Source organism: Passer domesticus, chromosome 9 (genome assembly GCF_036417665.1).
Source record: "Passer domesticus isolate bPasDom1 chromosome 9, bPasDom1.hap1, whole genome shotgun sequence".
In the NCBI taxonomy this organism is placed as follows: Eukaryota; Metazoa; Chordata; class Aves; order Passeriformes; family Passeridae; genus Passer; species Passer domesticus.
Window position 1 is genome coordinate 5931060 of NC_087482.1, and position 12326 is coordinate 5943385.

Below are 12326 nucleotides of genomic sequence, written 5' to 3' on the forward strand. Positions count from 1 at the left end.
GAAGGAGATGTCACCAAGACACCCTCCAGCCTGCTCTGGCCCTCTGCTCATTATGGGCTGCGGCCTTCACGGTGGGCAGTGATGTGTGCTTGATTCCAGAGGATGCCATGGGCCGAGTTTCTGCAGCTTGTCAGCTGCATAGGACTCTTACGAGCCTTGGAGAGAGACCCGAGGGGTGGAAATCTGTCAGTGCCTCTTTGCTTGCAGCTGGAAACACCTGGGGCTTAAGTAGTGCTTCAGGGACAACCGTACCAAAGGTGCTCTAGAAGGCTGTCCAAGAGCTTCTGAGCGTAGGTTGCCTGGCACACATAAGTCATGCATATTTATTTGCCAGAAGAGCTGCTCGGCTAAAAGGCCAGCAGTGTTACCTGATATCTGCAGCAACCAAGACATTTGTGTGTGTCCCGTGGCGGTGCCTGATGGTGTCCGAGGACAAGGCAGAGGGAGCTCAGGGGCTCTGGATGACTGCTTGAGGGATCTGGGGCGCATGTGGTATTTTCTTCCCCCACGTGCAGTGAGCCAGACCCAGGAAGGCTCTAGAGGTGAATAGGCGGCAGCCCGGTGTTCCCAGCAACAGTGTGGGAGTTTGACCGTGGGTTACTCTACAGGACAGCAGGCCTGATGGTGGCACATGGGCTACATCTGCCTGAAAGGGAAAAAGGCTCTTGGCTCCAGAGTTAGCAGGGCTCCTTGAGAGAGCTTTAAGTAGCATTGGAAGTGGAAAAGGGAGTAAACCAGGCTGACGGGGGAGATGCGTCAGCACTGCACAGCCATGTTTGGGTGACAGTGGAGGATGGAAGCAGTGCTGCCATCAAAGGTCATGAAAGTGTAGCAGAAGTCATGGGAAAAGCAGGTTTTTGCCACAATTCTTTCAGACAAAAATACTAGCAAAGAAACACTCTTGAATTTGGGCTTTTTACAGCAGCCTTCATCCAGGTCTTCTTCTAGGGAATTTCTGAGGAATAAGACATGAGTGCCTCTGCATTCCCATGCACAATGCTGCCTCCAAAATACTCCAGCCCTTCTCCATTTGGCTCCTTCCATTCCTGTGCAGAAGAAGGAAATTCAGTAGAGGGGAGGTGCAGGAATTCACAGGCAACGTGGGCGTACATTGGGGCCTTCACAGCCATCACTTTGTTCTGAGGTCACAGAGCTCTGTTTGATGTCAGGTTCCAGAGCCCCACTGTGCTCTTCAGTGCTCGCTCTGGGCAACACTGCAGCAGCAGCAGCAGCAGCAGCAGCAGCAGCAGCAGCAGCAGAGTGTTGCTAGCAGGGGGGATCATGGTCCTGAGCCGCTACCTCCTGCTGCTCTTTCTCGTGGCCCTGCCAGCCCAGAATGCCCAGAGTGCTCCAGCAGCTGGGCAGGGAGCAGGTAGGCAGGCAGGGGCCAGCACACAGGCCTGGCTGGCAGCAGCGGGGCCGGGAGCAGGGATGGCTGAGCCAGGAAGGCAGCACGGGGCAGGCAGAGGGGCAGAGGCTCCAGGGGAGGTGTGAGGGGCTGCAGCTGCTTTAGGGTGCAGCATGGAGAGAGCTTCCTAAGGAGCAAGGATGTGGGGAGGGTCGGGTCAGGCCCGGAAGCTCAGCACCAGTTCTCCATCACTCAGCAGTGGCTGTCCGTCCCTCCGCTCTGGGTGTCCAGCCTTCTGGCCCGGCTCCAGGGCTGACCCGCACACAGATCATGTGGGCACGCCACGGCTTTTCCCTTCATGTGGGAGCTGCCAGCTCAGTGTCCCAAGGGCAGCCAGACCCCCCTGCAGCTGTGAGGATGCAGACCTGCTTGAGCGTGCCCTATCAGTGCCTTCCACATCCAGGCCTTGAGGTGTGCCCATGAGGGCAGTGCACGTGATGGTAACTTCTTGTGGGTGTTTGGTTGTAGTTGTGGACACAGAGAGTGCTCTTTCAGGCCCTGAGCGAGGGGCAGATACCGTGCTGACTCCGAGCTGGTACCTCAAGCGTGAGTAGTCAGTCTGTCCTGCCTTCACAAAAAGGAGCGCCCCTTTTCCCTGTTTTATTCACGAGAAAAATACCGTCATAGGTTAACGTGCTTTTGTAAATCTAACAATAGGGATGAAGGATGACAAGGTTCCTGAAGAGTTCCCTGAAGGATTGCCGGATGTTCCAGAGGAGCTCCTGGCAGCCTTGCATGAAGCCCCATCTGGTTAGTATATCCCACTCTGTTAACCCTGGCAGCCGGGAAGCTGAGCTTTTGCTTCCTGTAGGCATGTGCTGTATCCTGGACAGGCAGAAGCACTCAGTCAGAGTCCTGCTGCAGGCCCACTCCATTTCACAGCTCCTGCAGGGAGCCCTAGAGATGGTCCAGCACAGCCTCCGCTCGCAGCTGTTCTTCCAGATGACTGCCAGGGGCTTCTCCAGCTGCTGCTGCAGTTGCAGCATTCCTGGCCAGGGCTGCTCTGTGCAGACATTGGCATCCAGATGTTGGGCAAAGGCCAGTGCTGAATTTGGGTTCGCCACACGCTCAGCACAGCATGGAGGCAGCAATGACATCAGAGCAAGCCTTGGCTGCCCCTTGCAAAGCTCAGGCTCAGGGACGGGTTGAAGCTGGAGTGCAAGGGTGAGGGGGAACCTGAAGGTACTCCTTCTGTGGGTCATTTGGTTAAGTCTTGGCTGGTTTGGGTCTGCACTTCTTGTTGCACTGCAGAAAATCCAGCTGTCGATTCCTCCTGTCTTGGGGGGGACAGCGGCCTCGTCAGCGCCGCTTGCCGGAATGCCCAGGCCATGGTACCGTGCTTGTGCTGAGGGGCAGTGGCTTCTGGTTAATGTGTGCAATGTTTTGTTTTTCTGAAGAGACAGATTCTGAGACTGTGCCGGAGACCTTAGCTGTGGAAGAAAGTGACAGTGTGCCAGGCTCACATGAAAAAAGAGAACCAACAGAGGACACCAGGACACTTGCTGAGCCTGAGGAATATTCAGGTGAGTGCTTGCTAGATGCTGTCTTGGGCAAAGAGCAGCATTTCTGCTGTATCCCTGCAGTGCTCTCCATGGGTGAATTGCAGGTGCCCAGCACGCAGCCCGGGCCTGCAGCCCGGAGGAGTAGATGGGGCAGTGCTGCTCCCTGGCACACACTGGGCTCTTGTGCATGAGAGCTTGATGGGATCCCTCTTGGTCCCTGATGCTAAGACACCAGAGCCAGAGGAAGCCATCTCTGAAGACAACATCAGATGTCAGTTCTGATCCACTAGCAGTGCCAGTCCTTGGGCAGCTGAAGCACACTGTGGGGTTATGCCTAGTGCAGAGCACAAACGCTGACTCTTGCATTGTCTCTTCTCCTGCCAGGGTCATCCGGTGGGCAAAAAGCCCAGACTGCTGGACACTGTGACCCGAGCAAGTACTACATCCTAGTAGGGACAGTAGCAGCCTCAGCTTTGCTTCTGCTTGGGGCAGTGTCTGGCTATCTAGTCATGCATCAGCTGCTGAAGAGAGACAGGTGAGTTATTAATTGCTGCCATTGGCAAGGAAGTCTTTGCAGCATGCAGGAGCGCCCAGGCGGCTCCTAGCAGGGCTCTGAGGAAACTGTGCTCCAAATTCCTATCTGTGAGGAGTCTTCTTGGAAATCTGTTTCTACAGGAGGAGCCAGGAGGACAAAGAGGCAACAGGACAGGACTGGGACTCTTCCTGGGAAAGCTGTGGTCAGCCTAGAGGTGAAGCAGAGTCAGGAGAAGGAGCGGGAAGCAGCGAGAGAGCCCAAGGCAACGGGTTCAGGGACAGCTGCCGCCTGTTTCCTGAGCTCTTTGCAGCAGAGCTCGCCCAGCTGCACAAGAACATGAGCGCAGACCCGTCACCTCTGCCCACCTGCTCCTTCTGTGCTCTGGCTGACAACACCTCTTCACGGGACCACTGGATTTCCCTGGAGTCACCTCAGCCCACAGCATCCTCTTGGCCCTCCTACCAATACCTGCAGGACTACTATCTGTTAGAGGATGAAGATTAGTGATAGTGATAGATGGTTAGTGATAGTGATAGCCATAAATAGTGATAGCGGTAGTGATTCTTTTAGTGATAGTGATAGGGACACTTGATATTAGAGGGTGGTGGTTGTTTTAATGATAGTGATAGTTAATATTAGAGGATAGTGATGGTTTTAATGATAGCGTTAGTTAATATTAGGGGATAGTGATTGTTTCAATGATAGCGTTACTTGATATTAGAGGAGGGTGATTGTATTAGTGATAGTGATAGTCATAAATAGTGATAGTGGTAGTGATTCTTTTAGTGATAGTGATAGGGATACTTGATATTAGAGGGTGGTGGTTGTTTTAATGATAGTGATAGTTAATATTAGAGGATAGTGATTGTTTTAATGATAGTGTTATTTGATATTAGAGGACAATGATTGTATTAGCGATAGTGATAGTTAATATTGGAGGATGGTGATTGTTTTTGTGATAGTGGTACATTTAGTGATAGTGATACTTGGTATTAGCAGACAATTATTGTTTTCTTGATCTTGATAAATAAATATTTTTCCAAAAGCAGTAAGTTCTTGCCTGGTGTGGCTGTTTCTGTTGGGGTAGAATGCACAGAGCTGGGAGCAGGGCTGGGGCTGTGACAGGAGCTCTGAGAAACTTGCACTGCAGTGCAGGAGCTGCTTGTGCCACCTCAGCCTGCTTTCCCAGCAGTGGCCGTTCACAAAGCTTTCCTGCACCAGCACGGGGACACGCTGGCTAGCAGTGACATGCAGAAACTTCTCTGGGAGCTCATTTGGGATGCTGCCCTGAATCAGGAAGGTCTGGGCAGAGAGGGAAAGATGTTCTGCGAGGGATGGCTGTCCAGCAGTGAGCACATCAAGAGACCCGAGGTGGTGACTTAGGTCGTGGCAGTCCCTCCCTGAAGAGCTTCAAGAGAGGAGCATCAAGGAGCAGAAAGCTGGAGCCGGGCTGTGTGAGAGGGGAAGGAATGTCCTATCAATCACAGGAGCCTTCTTAAAAATTAGATGGATAATAGAGACTATAATTATAATAAAAATTACAGTCTTGTCGCACGCAGTATGGGAAAAAAGCCCAGAGCTGGGATAGAACAGAGAACTTTTGTGTAGGATTTTGTGAACAGCTAGCTAGTTGACAAAGGTCACACTGATATAATACCGTTAGTTAAGCAAGAAGGAGATGAGGATAGGAGTCAGCAGTCAATGTCCAAACCTGGCAAGGGCACTGTGCCCTTGGTGCAACATCAGGATGGGGGAGAGGATGGTTAGTTAGAAATATGAAGAAAAGATGTGGACAGCTGCAACATAGTAGCCACAAGAATGCTAAGGTAGGCGTAGTTAGCTGATAAGTAACTAACCAATAATGAGCTCGCCTTTTGCAATATGTATTAGCCTCATTAACACCAATATAAATGTATGTGCCTACCAATAAAGTTTTGAGATTTGCTGATCACTCCTATTGAGTGCCGCATTTTTTCCGCCGATTACCACAGGCCTCAACCCACTACTTTTATCCCAGCAAGTACAGTGAGACAAGAGCACTCCTTTAGATCCAGTGCATTGAATTCAGCAAAGCCTCCCCAGCCACTCCCAGCTGAGATGTTCAGGAATCAAAGGAGGAAGCTCCACCATGATTTCATTGGCAGTAATGGGGACACGCCTCTGGAAGTGCTGCCAGCTGAGCCAGAGGGGGGACTCATGTGCCCCCATTGCTCTCTCAGGGCAAATGCCGTGTGTGCAACACCAAGGAAATGTAATGAACACTGCCTCGGGGATTTCATACAGACAGAAAGGCCAAATGGAGCAAACTTTGGTTTAATGATAAAAACAGATTGTGTCTCAACAAAGACAAAATGTAAAAAGTTGAAGCATAGAAACACCAAACACCAAACATTTATTGCTAAATCTAACACTACTAATACATCTTTAATAATAGTTATATATCTTATATATATCTTAGCTAATAAACAGAGGGATTCCTATCATGTAAACTAATAGAAGAATAAACAATCCTAAAAACTTGAAAAACAATCTTATTTCTATCTAGTCCTGCAGACGCATAACTCTTGCTAGCCTGGGGCAAATGCAGGGCTAATTTGGCCTTTTCTTCTTGGGGAGAGGCTGTGCATCCTTGTGTGGGCGATGTCTTCTCCTGTGCTTGTTCCTCTCCTTGATGGTTTCAAACTCCCTGGAAGACAGGAAACAAACCATCCATTGTTAACTCCATACACACCATTAAGCCAAGTGCCGAGATCTCCCTTTTTGGATGAATTTCCATCTTTTCAGGCTGTGACAAATTGGTAAAGTGATCAGCACCATGAGTCTGATCTTGCTGGTTTCAATTCTTTGAAATGTCTTCCTCCTTTTGCTTCATCCTAGGTTTAATTGGATCAGCAGCATCAAAGCAAGCTTTGATGCATGTGTTCCTGTTTGTATGAACTGTGTCTTGTTGGGGCATGGCAAGGTTTCACTGGGAATGCTGGGTTTGAAGGAAGCTGTTTGGGTTCCAAGTGGGCTGTAAGCTTGAGCAGGGCTGCCAGGGGCGATCCTGCAAGTGGCCTCAGCTTGCCCTGTGGTGCCTTTGGAAAGGGTCAGCGTGCTTTAGGCCAAAGGGGCAGCTGGGAGCAGAAGGAGGAGGAGCTTGCGCACCGTTGGCACTGCCCGCACGGAAAGGGGCCTCCCGCCGGCTGGGGCGGCTGGCGCGGTTGGCAGCAGGGACACTCCGCGCTGCCAGCCCGCTTGCGGCTTCTCTTCCCTGTCTCCCCAGTCTCCTTCCTGGGAGGGCTTTTCCTCCTCTTCCGTTTGCCCGCAGTCTGGGAATCAAAGAATCCTTACTTATGCTTCCTTCCTTCCTTTTAGAAAGCTGGAATTCACAGCATCCACTCCAAAAATCTATTGGCCTAAGCAAATTCTTCCAAACCCCAAAGAGCTGAGAAAAGGGCTGGATATGGCAGTGGGCTGCGGCAGGCTGCCAACCATGGAGGTTGGAGGAAAATACTCCCCTTTACCACAGCTCTAAGGGGGTGGGATAAATACGTGGCTATCCATAGTTCTACATGTCTGATTTCTACCTCTCTGCCTAACATCTATTTATCTCTGGTTTTCCTCCCCACATGTCTAGGGCGTGGCTTTTACATTCAGTCACACTAGTGAAGACACATGATTACCCATTTTCTCCTACCCAAAATAATCTCTCTCTCTCCCTCTCTCTGTCTCTCTCTGTGAAGCAAATTGCTCTCTGCCAGTAAGGAAAGTATTAAAGGTGCCATGGCACTGGCAGCTCCTTTTTGGGGATACGCTGGGGTGCTACAAAAGATCTCTAAAATTTGGCAGCATCTCCATGAAGGCAGCCCAGATGGCTGATGTTAGCAAGCAGTGGGGAATGAAAGGTGTGATTGGAATCTGAGGGTGCCAGCCCTTGAGAAACCGATTTGTAGAGAGTCAAAGCCCATTTTGATGGTGGTGCTGCTTTGTTGGGTCAAAGTTGTGCTCCACAATTCCGTATTTCAGGGCAGCAGCACAACAAAAGTCTGGGCAGCACTTGCTGCGCCTCTCCCAGTGCGTGGGACCAAGGGAACCTGGCAAAGCGGCATGTGGTGTGGCTTGACAGCAGGGTTTGTCCCCTTCTGCCAGTTTCTTGACCCTGCTGGCATGTCTATATTTTCTTCCCACTCACGTGAGCAAGAGTGCTGCTGGCAAGTTTCTGCTCTTTTTTCCAGCAGTAGTAGTACTCCACACACTGTGCCACAGTCTTACTCGGGATCTGTTGTGAAGAGCAAAAGAAGGAATCTGAAACAGCCGTCCTGTAGGGTGCATTGGAGAACAATGAGAATACAGAGTAAAGTAGGAATTAAAGTCACGGAGAAAATTGAGGAGGGTGTAAAATGAAATGAATATGCAGGAGTCAGAGAGGCATTATGCAATGTAATAAACCGAGTATTGTGCTACGTGGTGCCACATGTAATGCACAGATCAACATCAAGTCCCTCTAGCAGAGTTCTTCTTTGCCCCGTTCACTGCAGTTATCCCAGCACAAGGTGTTGTGGAAGCAGCAGCATATATGGGAGACAAGTCTAACAGAAGAGAGCTTTGTCTTCCAAAACAGCCTGGAGAGAAGGGCTGCAGAGGCCGGATCATCATTTTCACACAGGCCTTCCATGTCCTGTTCTGTGACTACTTTAACAGTTTTGGTACTTGAGAAGAGAGGGACATAGGTGCAGTATTTGGTACCAGCAATAATCAACATGTCCCTTCTGATGATCTGCCAAGGTGAGAAATGTCCTGTGGCTTTACCTGCTTCTGGATGAGATGGAAATCCTTGCCGTAGGTGTGGAAAGCCTTTTGGAAGGCCTCCTTCTCCTCAGGTGTCCATCTATCAGAGCCTGGCAAGAAAAAGCAGCAGCTGAATTGATCCCTCTAGCCACTTGAAGCAGATCCCACTGGCTGCCGAAAGCAAGCTGGCGCCAGCCGTCATTCACGTGCGTGCATGTCTGCTCCCTCAGAAGGTGATGAAGACGAGAGCAGGCATTCCCCAGGGAAAAAAGCATGGAAAACAAGTCAAGCTGAAGGAGTAGATGCTGGTGCTTTCCCTGTCCCCAGAGAAGGCGAGATCGTGTGCCGGTTTTAAGCACAACTAATTGAAGCAGAAATGCTTGACACGGCCATTAAGGGCACGGCAACATGTGTCAGTGAAGGAAGAAGCTGGGCTTGGGTTACCTGCATAATGATAATCAGCCAAGGGATGGCCTTGAGCTGTTGGAGGACCCCCTGAGAGCAACATCTCCAGAGCCTCCTGCAAGATGCAAAGGAAAAAGGCCTGAGCTGCCCCACAACACAAAAAAGGAGCCAAACCCCACCAATGCTGCCCTTCAGCCGCTTTGCTTCTTCAGCTGAGGATTCAGGCCACTGGCTCTCATATGGGTCAAAGATTGTGCTTTGCTCCCAGTCCCTCATTTTTGCTGCCCAGCCCTTGGCTCCTGCTCCCCAAGGGTAGCATTTTCCTCTCCAACTCCATGATTTTGCTCCTCCTGCATCCTGAATTGCCTCAGCTGACTGAGGCTTCTGGGAATTGTCCCTCAAAATGTCTTTGAGAACACAGATCTCCAGGAGGTTTTCAAGGCAGCAGGCTGCAGGACCCTGCGGCACTGCCTCCAGGAGAGATCTTGTCCCTGCTGGAGCCATTTGGGCTCAGCCCTGCCGCAGCTGGACGAGACACAGCAGGCAGCGAGTGCTCTGCTGCTTGTGAACTCCCTTCTTCAAGGAGCAGCCAGGAAAGGCTGTCCCGCTGCCCGGGCCTTATCAATTCCCTGCCCACTCTTGCCCGCGCCCAAACAGCCGCTTCCTACCGGAATGCTGCCGCGAGCCTGGTGCAGGCAGTGCAGGGCGAGCTCCAGCTGAGCTGCTGCCCCGGGAAGGCCACGGGAGCTGGCCATGTCCAACAGTTCTCTGACTGCAAGTACAACAAAAACCCACCCAAAGTCAGCCTTGAGCCAACAAAGGGGAAGGCTTGCCGTACAAGGCAGGAGGGAAAGCACAAGAGCTAAAGCCTGCAGCTTGGAGAGCACGAAAAGGAGAGCAAAGCAAGGGGCAGCTGAAGCAAGGGCCCACCTAGTGCTGCCTCTCCCTTCCATTCAGCTTTTGGCATAAGGAGTGGGGGCCAATCTCCACTCTTCCAGTGGCACATGCCTCTGACCCATTTGGAGAGCAGCACAGTTGCTCTTTTTCCTGCTCTGCTGCAGAAGCAGAGTATTGTCCTTACGCCTACCACTTCCACAAGGGAAGATGGGCATGACAAGGAGAGAAGCAGAGCCTGCCAAAAGCTGCCTAAAATCATCATTTTACATGCCCGACTATCTCAGGAGTTGAAGGAAAACTAGACAGCTACCTCTGTCTGGTTTTTCCAGGTCAGGGTCGTCTTCCTCCAAGGGCTTCCAGACCAGGGTTGCAGGCTCTTCATCCTCACTTGGCGGCCCGGTCTGCAGCTCAGGGAGCTCGGCCTGAAAGTCACTGCCAACATTGATGTGTCTAGAGGAAGAAGGAGTAGGACGTAAGAAAGGCAAGTGGTCAAGAGACACCTGGCGTGCAGCCACAGCCTTGGACCAATCCCACTGTGACTCTGAAAGAGCAGTTGTCTTGCTCGCCATTCCTCAAGTTTGCTGTCCTTTAACCCTAGGCCAAAACTCACGGCTCAGTGTGGGCTCTTGCTTTCCTTTTCATTGTGCCTCTCCTTTCCACCTGAAAGAGATCAAAACAACGCTCCAGATAAAACTCATTCTGCCAAGATGTGTCGGTAGCCCTGCTTCTCATCCTCATCATCACTGAAAACCCCAAGCTCCTCTGTCCCAGCTCCTCTCCATTAGGTGTCATTGCTGCATTTTTCACTTGGAATTTCTGAGGCAAGTCCCTCTAGCAGTCTGCAGCTTACTCAAGAAGGAAAGCTGAAGGGCAGGCACTAGAGTGCCTTGAGTCTTGGGGCCAGTGAGAAGAGCCAAGAGGATGCATGGAAGATGCGCTACTGCAGGCTTGGGTTGGATGGAAGGCAAAGGTTCTTCAGCCAGAGGGGGCTTGGGCACTGGAAATGCCTCCCCAGGGAAGGGCTCCCAGCACCAAGGCTGAGAGAGCTCCAAAAGTCTTTGGACACTGCTCTTGGGCACAGGCTGGGATTCTTGAGGCTGTTCTGAGCAGGCCCAGGTGCTGGGCTCCATGATCTTTGGGAGTTCCTTCCAGCCCAGAAAATGCTGTGACACTGTGATTGTGTTCCTGAGAAGCACCACTCAAGAGGGCATCTCACAGCTGCCTCTGACCGTGAGGCAGAGCCAGCCCTACACACATTGAACAACACAGACAAATCTAGAGCAATATCTCTCTGGAAAAGAGATGCAAGGCAGTGGGAAAAAATCAAAAAAGCTATGAAAATAGTATGTGTCTGTAAGTGATGTAAGTATGTGAGTATATAGGAATTGCTGAAACCAGATCATTTCTGAGGATGAAAGCCAGTACTGCAGACAAGCCCAGCAAACTGCTTCCATGCTCTGACGGGCAGGCATCCCAGAGGCGAAGTCCCATCCTTCTGGTTTTTCAAGCTTTGCAGGAGGTGTGACCAGAGTGAGGGCGTAGCAGGATTAGCGGACACTGAACCCCTGACCTCCTGCGGAATGACCAGTTGGTTTTGGGGTCACCACAATGTAGTTTTAGGACTTAAATGGGTGCCACAAAGTTTTACACAGGTCACCAGTGGACGAGAATCTGCAAGTGCACCGTGACAGCTCCCTACGTCCTCTATGGAAAGGTGTGTATTTCCCCTGGAGGCAGCATTATTCCTGGAGAAGTTGCAGCCTGCTTTCATGTGCAACCTCGTCTGGGGAAAGTGACCACACACCGTGTCTGTGGTGGTTGGTGGCAGAGCCAGCTGGAGCCTCCTGCCGTTCTGTGAGTGCTGTGGGGGCCCACGGGGATTTTCTTACCTTGCACAGTGCCAAAGTGCTGTGGGGATGCCTGGCGGCAGACGAGGAGATGAGGATGTCGCTGCAGAGGCCAGCTGTGGCGCCGAGTGCAGAAGGTGGCTGCTGAGGGACAGCCAGGAGCAGATGCTGCAGCTGCTGCTCCAGCTGCTCCACCAGTGTTCCACCAACGGCCGCAGGAGCAGCAGACAAGGGCAGTTGCTACGGGCACAGCCCAACATTCCATGCAGAACCCCAGGGGAACCATGGGACAGAAACAGGGATAGGCCACCTTTGCCCCTTCTACTTCTTCTGCTGCAAGTTTGCTCTGAGGAACTCCCCATTGGGGCTTTTCTCCTCAGTCCTCTGGACGGGGAAAAGCAGAGCAGGGACAGCTCTGGCTCTCCTCTGTGCTTCTCTGTAAGGTGCCTGCAGCTGAACAGGCACAGGAGGCTGGCTCTGTGCCAGGGTCCATCCCACATTTCCTGCACTGCAGAACCACAAGGACTCCTGCCGCTGCCTCTCCTCTGGCTCTGAGAGGAGCTAGAGCTTGCAAATTGTTCTGTGCAGAGCCAAGTGCAAAGCTTTCTGTCCAAGTGGCGGCATTCATCCTGCCCCCTTTCTCAATTGTCTGGTGCCCAATAATGTCACTTGATGTTTTCCCTCCTTTGGCCTGCTGAGCTGGTCTCTCACCTCAACACCCCATCCCTGAAACTTGGAGAAACGGGATGTTTCTCATGGCAGCTGATGGGGACACACACACTGGGGCAGTGCACCAGCATTGTCAACACGTCATGCAGAATTTCTAGGTCTCTCTTCCAGCTCCCTTGAAGAAGGCATTCCACTACTCTGGCACTCCTTTAAGGAAGTAACATGAAGAGAATTTCTTTTCCACACTAATGTCCTTCAGCTTTGTTTGAATACTTAGGTGCCAGATATGGCAA

At 51.5% G+C, this 12326-nt stretch overlaps 2 protein-coding genes across 4 annotated transcripts; one reads left to right on the forward strand and one right to left on the reverse strand.

Moving 5' to 3' along the window:
• The first annotated feature begins 358 nt into the window (after window positions 1–358).
• LOC135307074 (uncharacterized) lies at window positions 359–4556 on the forward strand. Its single transcript, XM_064431744.1, has 6 exons — window positions 359–1372; window positions 1877–1954; window positions 2066–2158; window positions 2806–2931; window positions 3295–3445; window positions 3586–4556. The coding sequence occupies exons 1-6, from the start codon at window positions 1282–1284 to the stop codon at window positions 3947–3949; spliced, it is 903 nt and encodes a 300-aa protein (XP_064287814.1). The 5' UTR covers window positions 359–1281; the 3' UTR covers window positions 3950–4556.
• A 1186-nt stretch (window positions 4557–5742) lies between these two features.
• Window positions 5743–11098, reverse strand: LOC135307075 (transcriptional-regulating factor 1-like). 3 transcript variants are annotated; one of them, XM_064431745.1, is made up of 4 exons: window positions 9828–11098; window positions 8237–8325; window positions 7620–7706; window positions 5743–6131 (listed from the first exon to the last, which is right to left on the reverse strand). In XM_064431745.1, the coding sequence occupies exons 1-4, from the start codon at window positions 10084–10086 to the stop codon at window positions 6123–6125; spliced, it is 444 nt and encodes a 147-aa protein (XP_064287815.1). In that variant the 5' UTR covers window positions 10087–11098; the 3' UTR covers window positions 5743–6122. The 3 variants fall into 3 exon arrangements, 1 of the variants encoding a protein (XP_064287815.1); XR_010367809.1 differs by lacking the exon at window positions 9828–11098 and adding an exon at window positions 8660–9031 and having other exon boundaries at window positions 7620–8325; XR_010367810.1 differs by lacking the exons at window positions 5743–6131; window positions 9828–11098 and adding exons at window positions 6680–6756; window positions 8660–9031 and having other exon boundaries at window positions 7620–8325.
• Window positions 11099–12326: the final 1228 nt, after the last annotated feature.

What these genes read in the sequence shown, in the direction of transcription:
- LOC135307075 (XM_064431745.1), bottom strand. Translation starts at nt 10,086, where the DNA reads ATGGCGAGCAAGACAACTGCTCTTTCAGAGTCACAGTGGGATTGGTCC. An exon ending in CCTGGAAAAACCAGACAGAG is followed by an intron (nt 8,326 to 9,827) that starts GTAGCTGTCTAG and finishes TTTTCTTGCCAG; the next exon opens with GCTCTGATAGATGGACACCT. An exon ending in TCCATCTCATCCAGAAGCAG is followed by an intron (nt 7,707 to 8,236) that starts GTAAAGCCACAG and finishes TCTTCACAACAG; the next exon opens with ATCCCGAGTAAGACTGTGGC.
- LOC135307074 (XM_064431744.1), top strand. Translation starts at nt 1,282, where the DNA reads ATGGTCCTGAGCCGCTACCTCCTGCTGCTCTTTCTCGTGGCCCTGCCA. An exon ending in AGCAGCTGGGCAGGGAGCAG is followed by an intron (nt 1,373 to 1,876) that starts GTAGGCAGGCAG and finishes GTTTGGTTGTAG; the next exon opens with TTGTGGACACAGAGAGTGCT. An exon ending in CTTGCATGAAGCCCCATCTG is followed by an intron (nt 2,159 to 2,805) that starts GTTAGTATATCC and finishes GTTTTTCTGAAG; the next exon opens with AGACAGATTCTGAGACTGTG.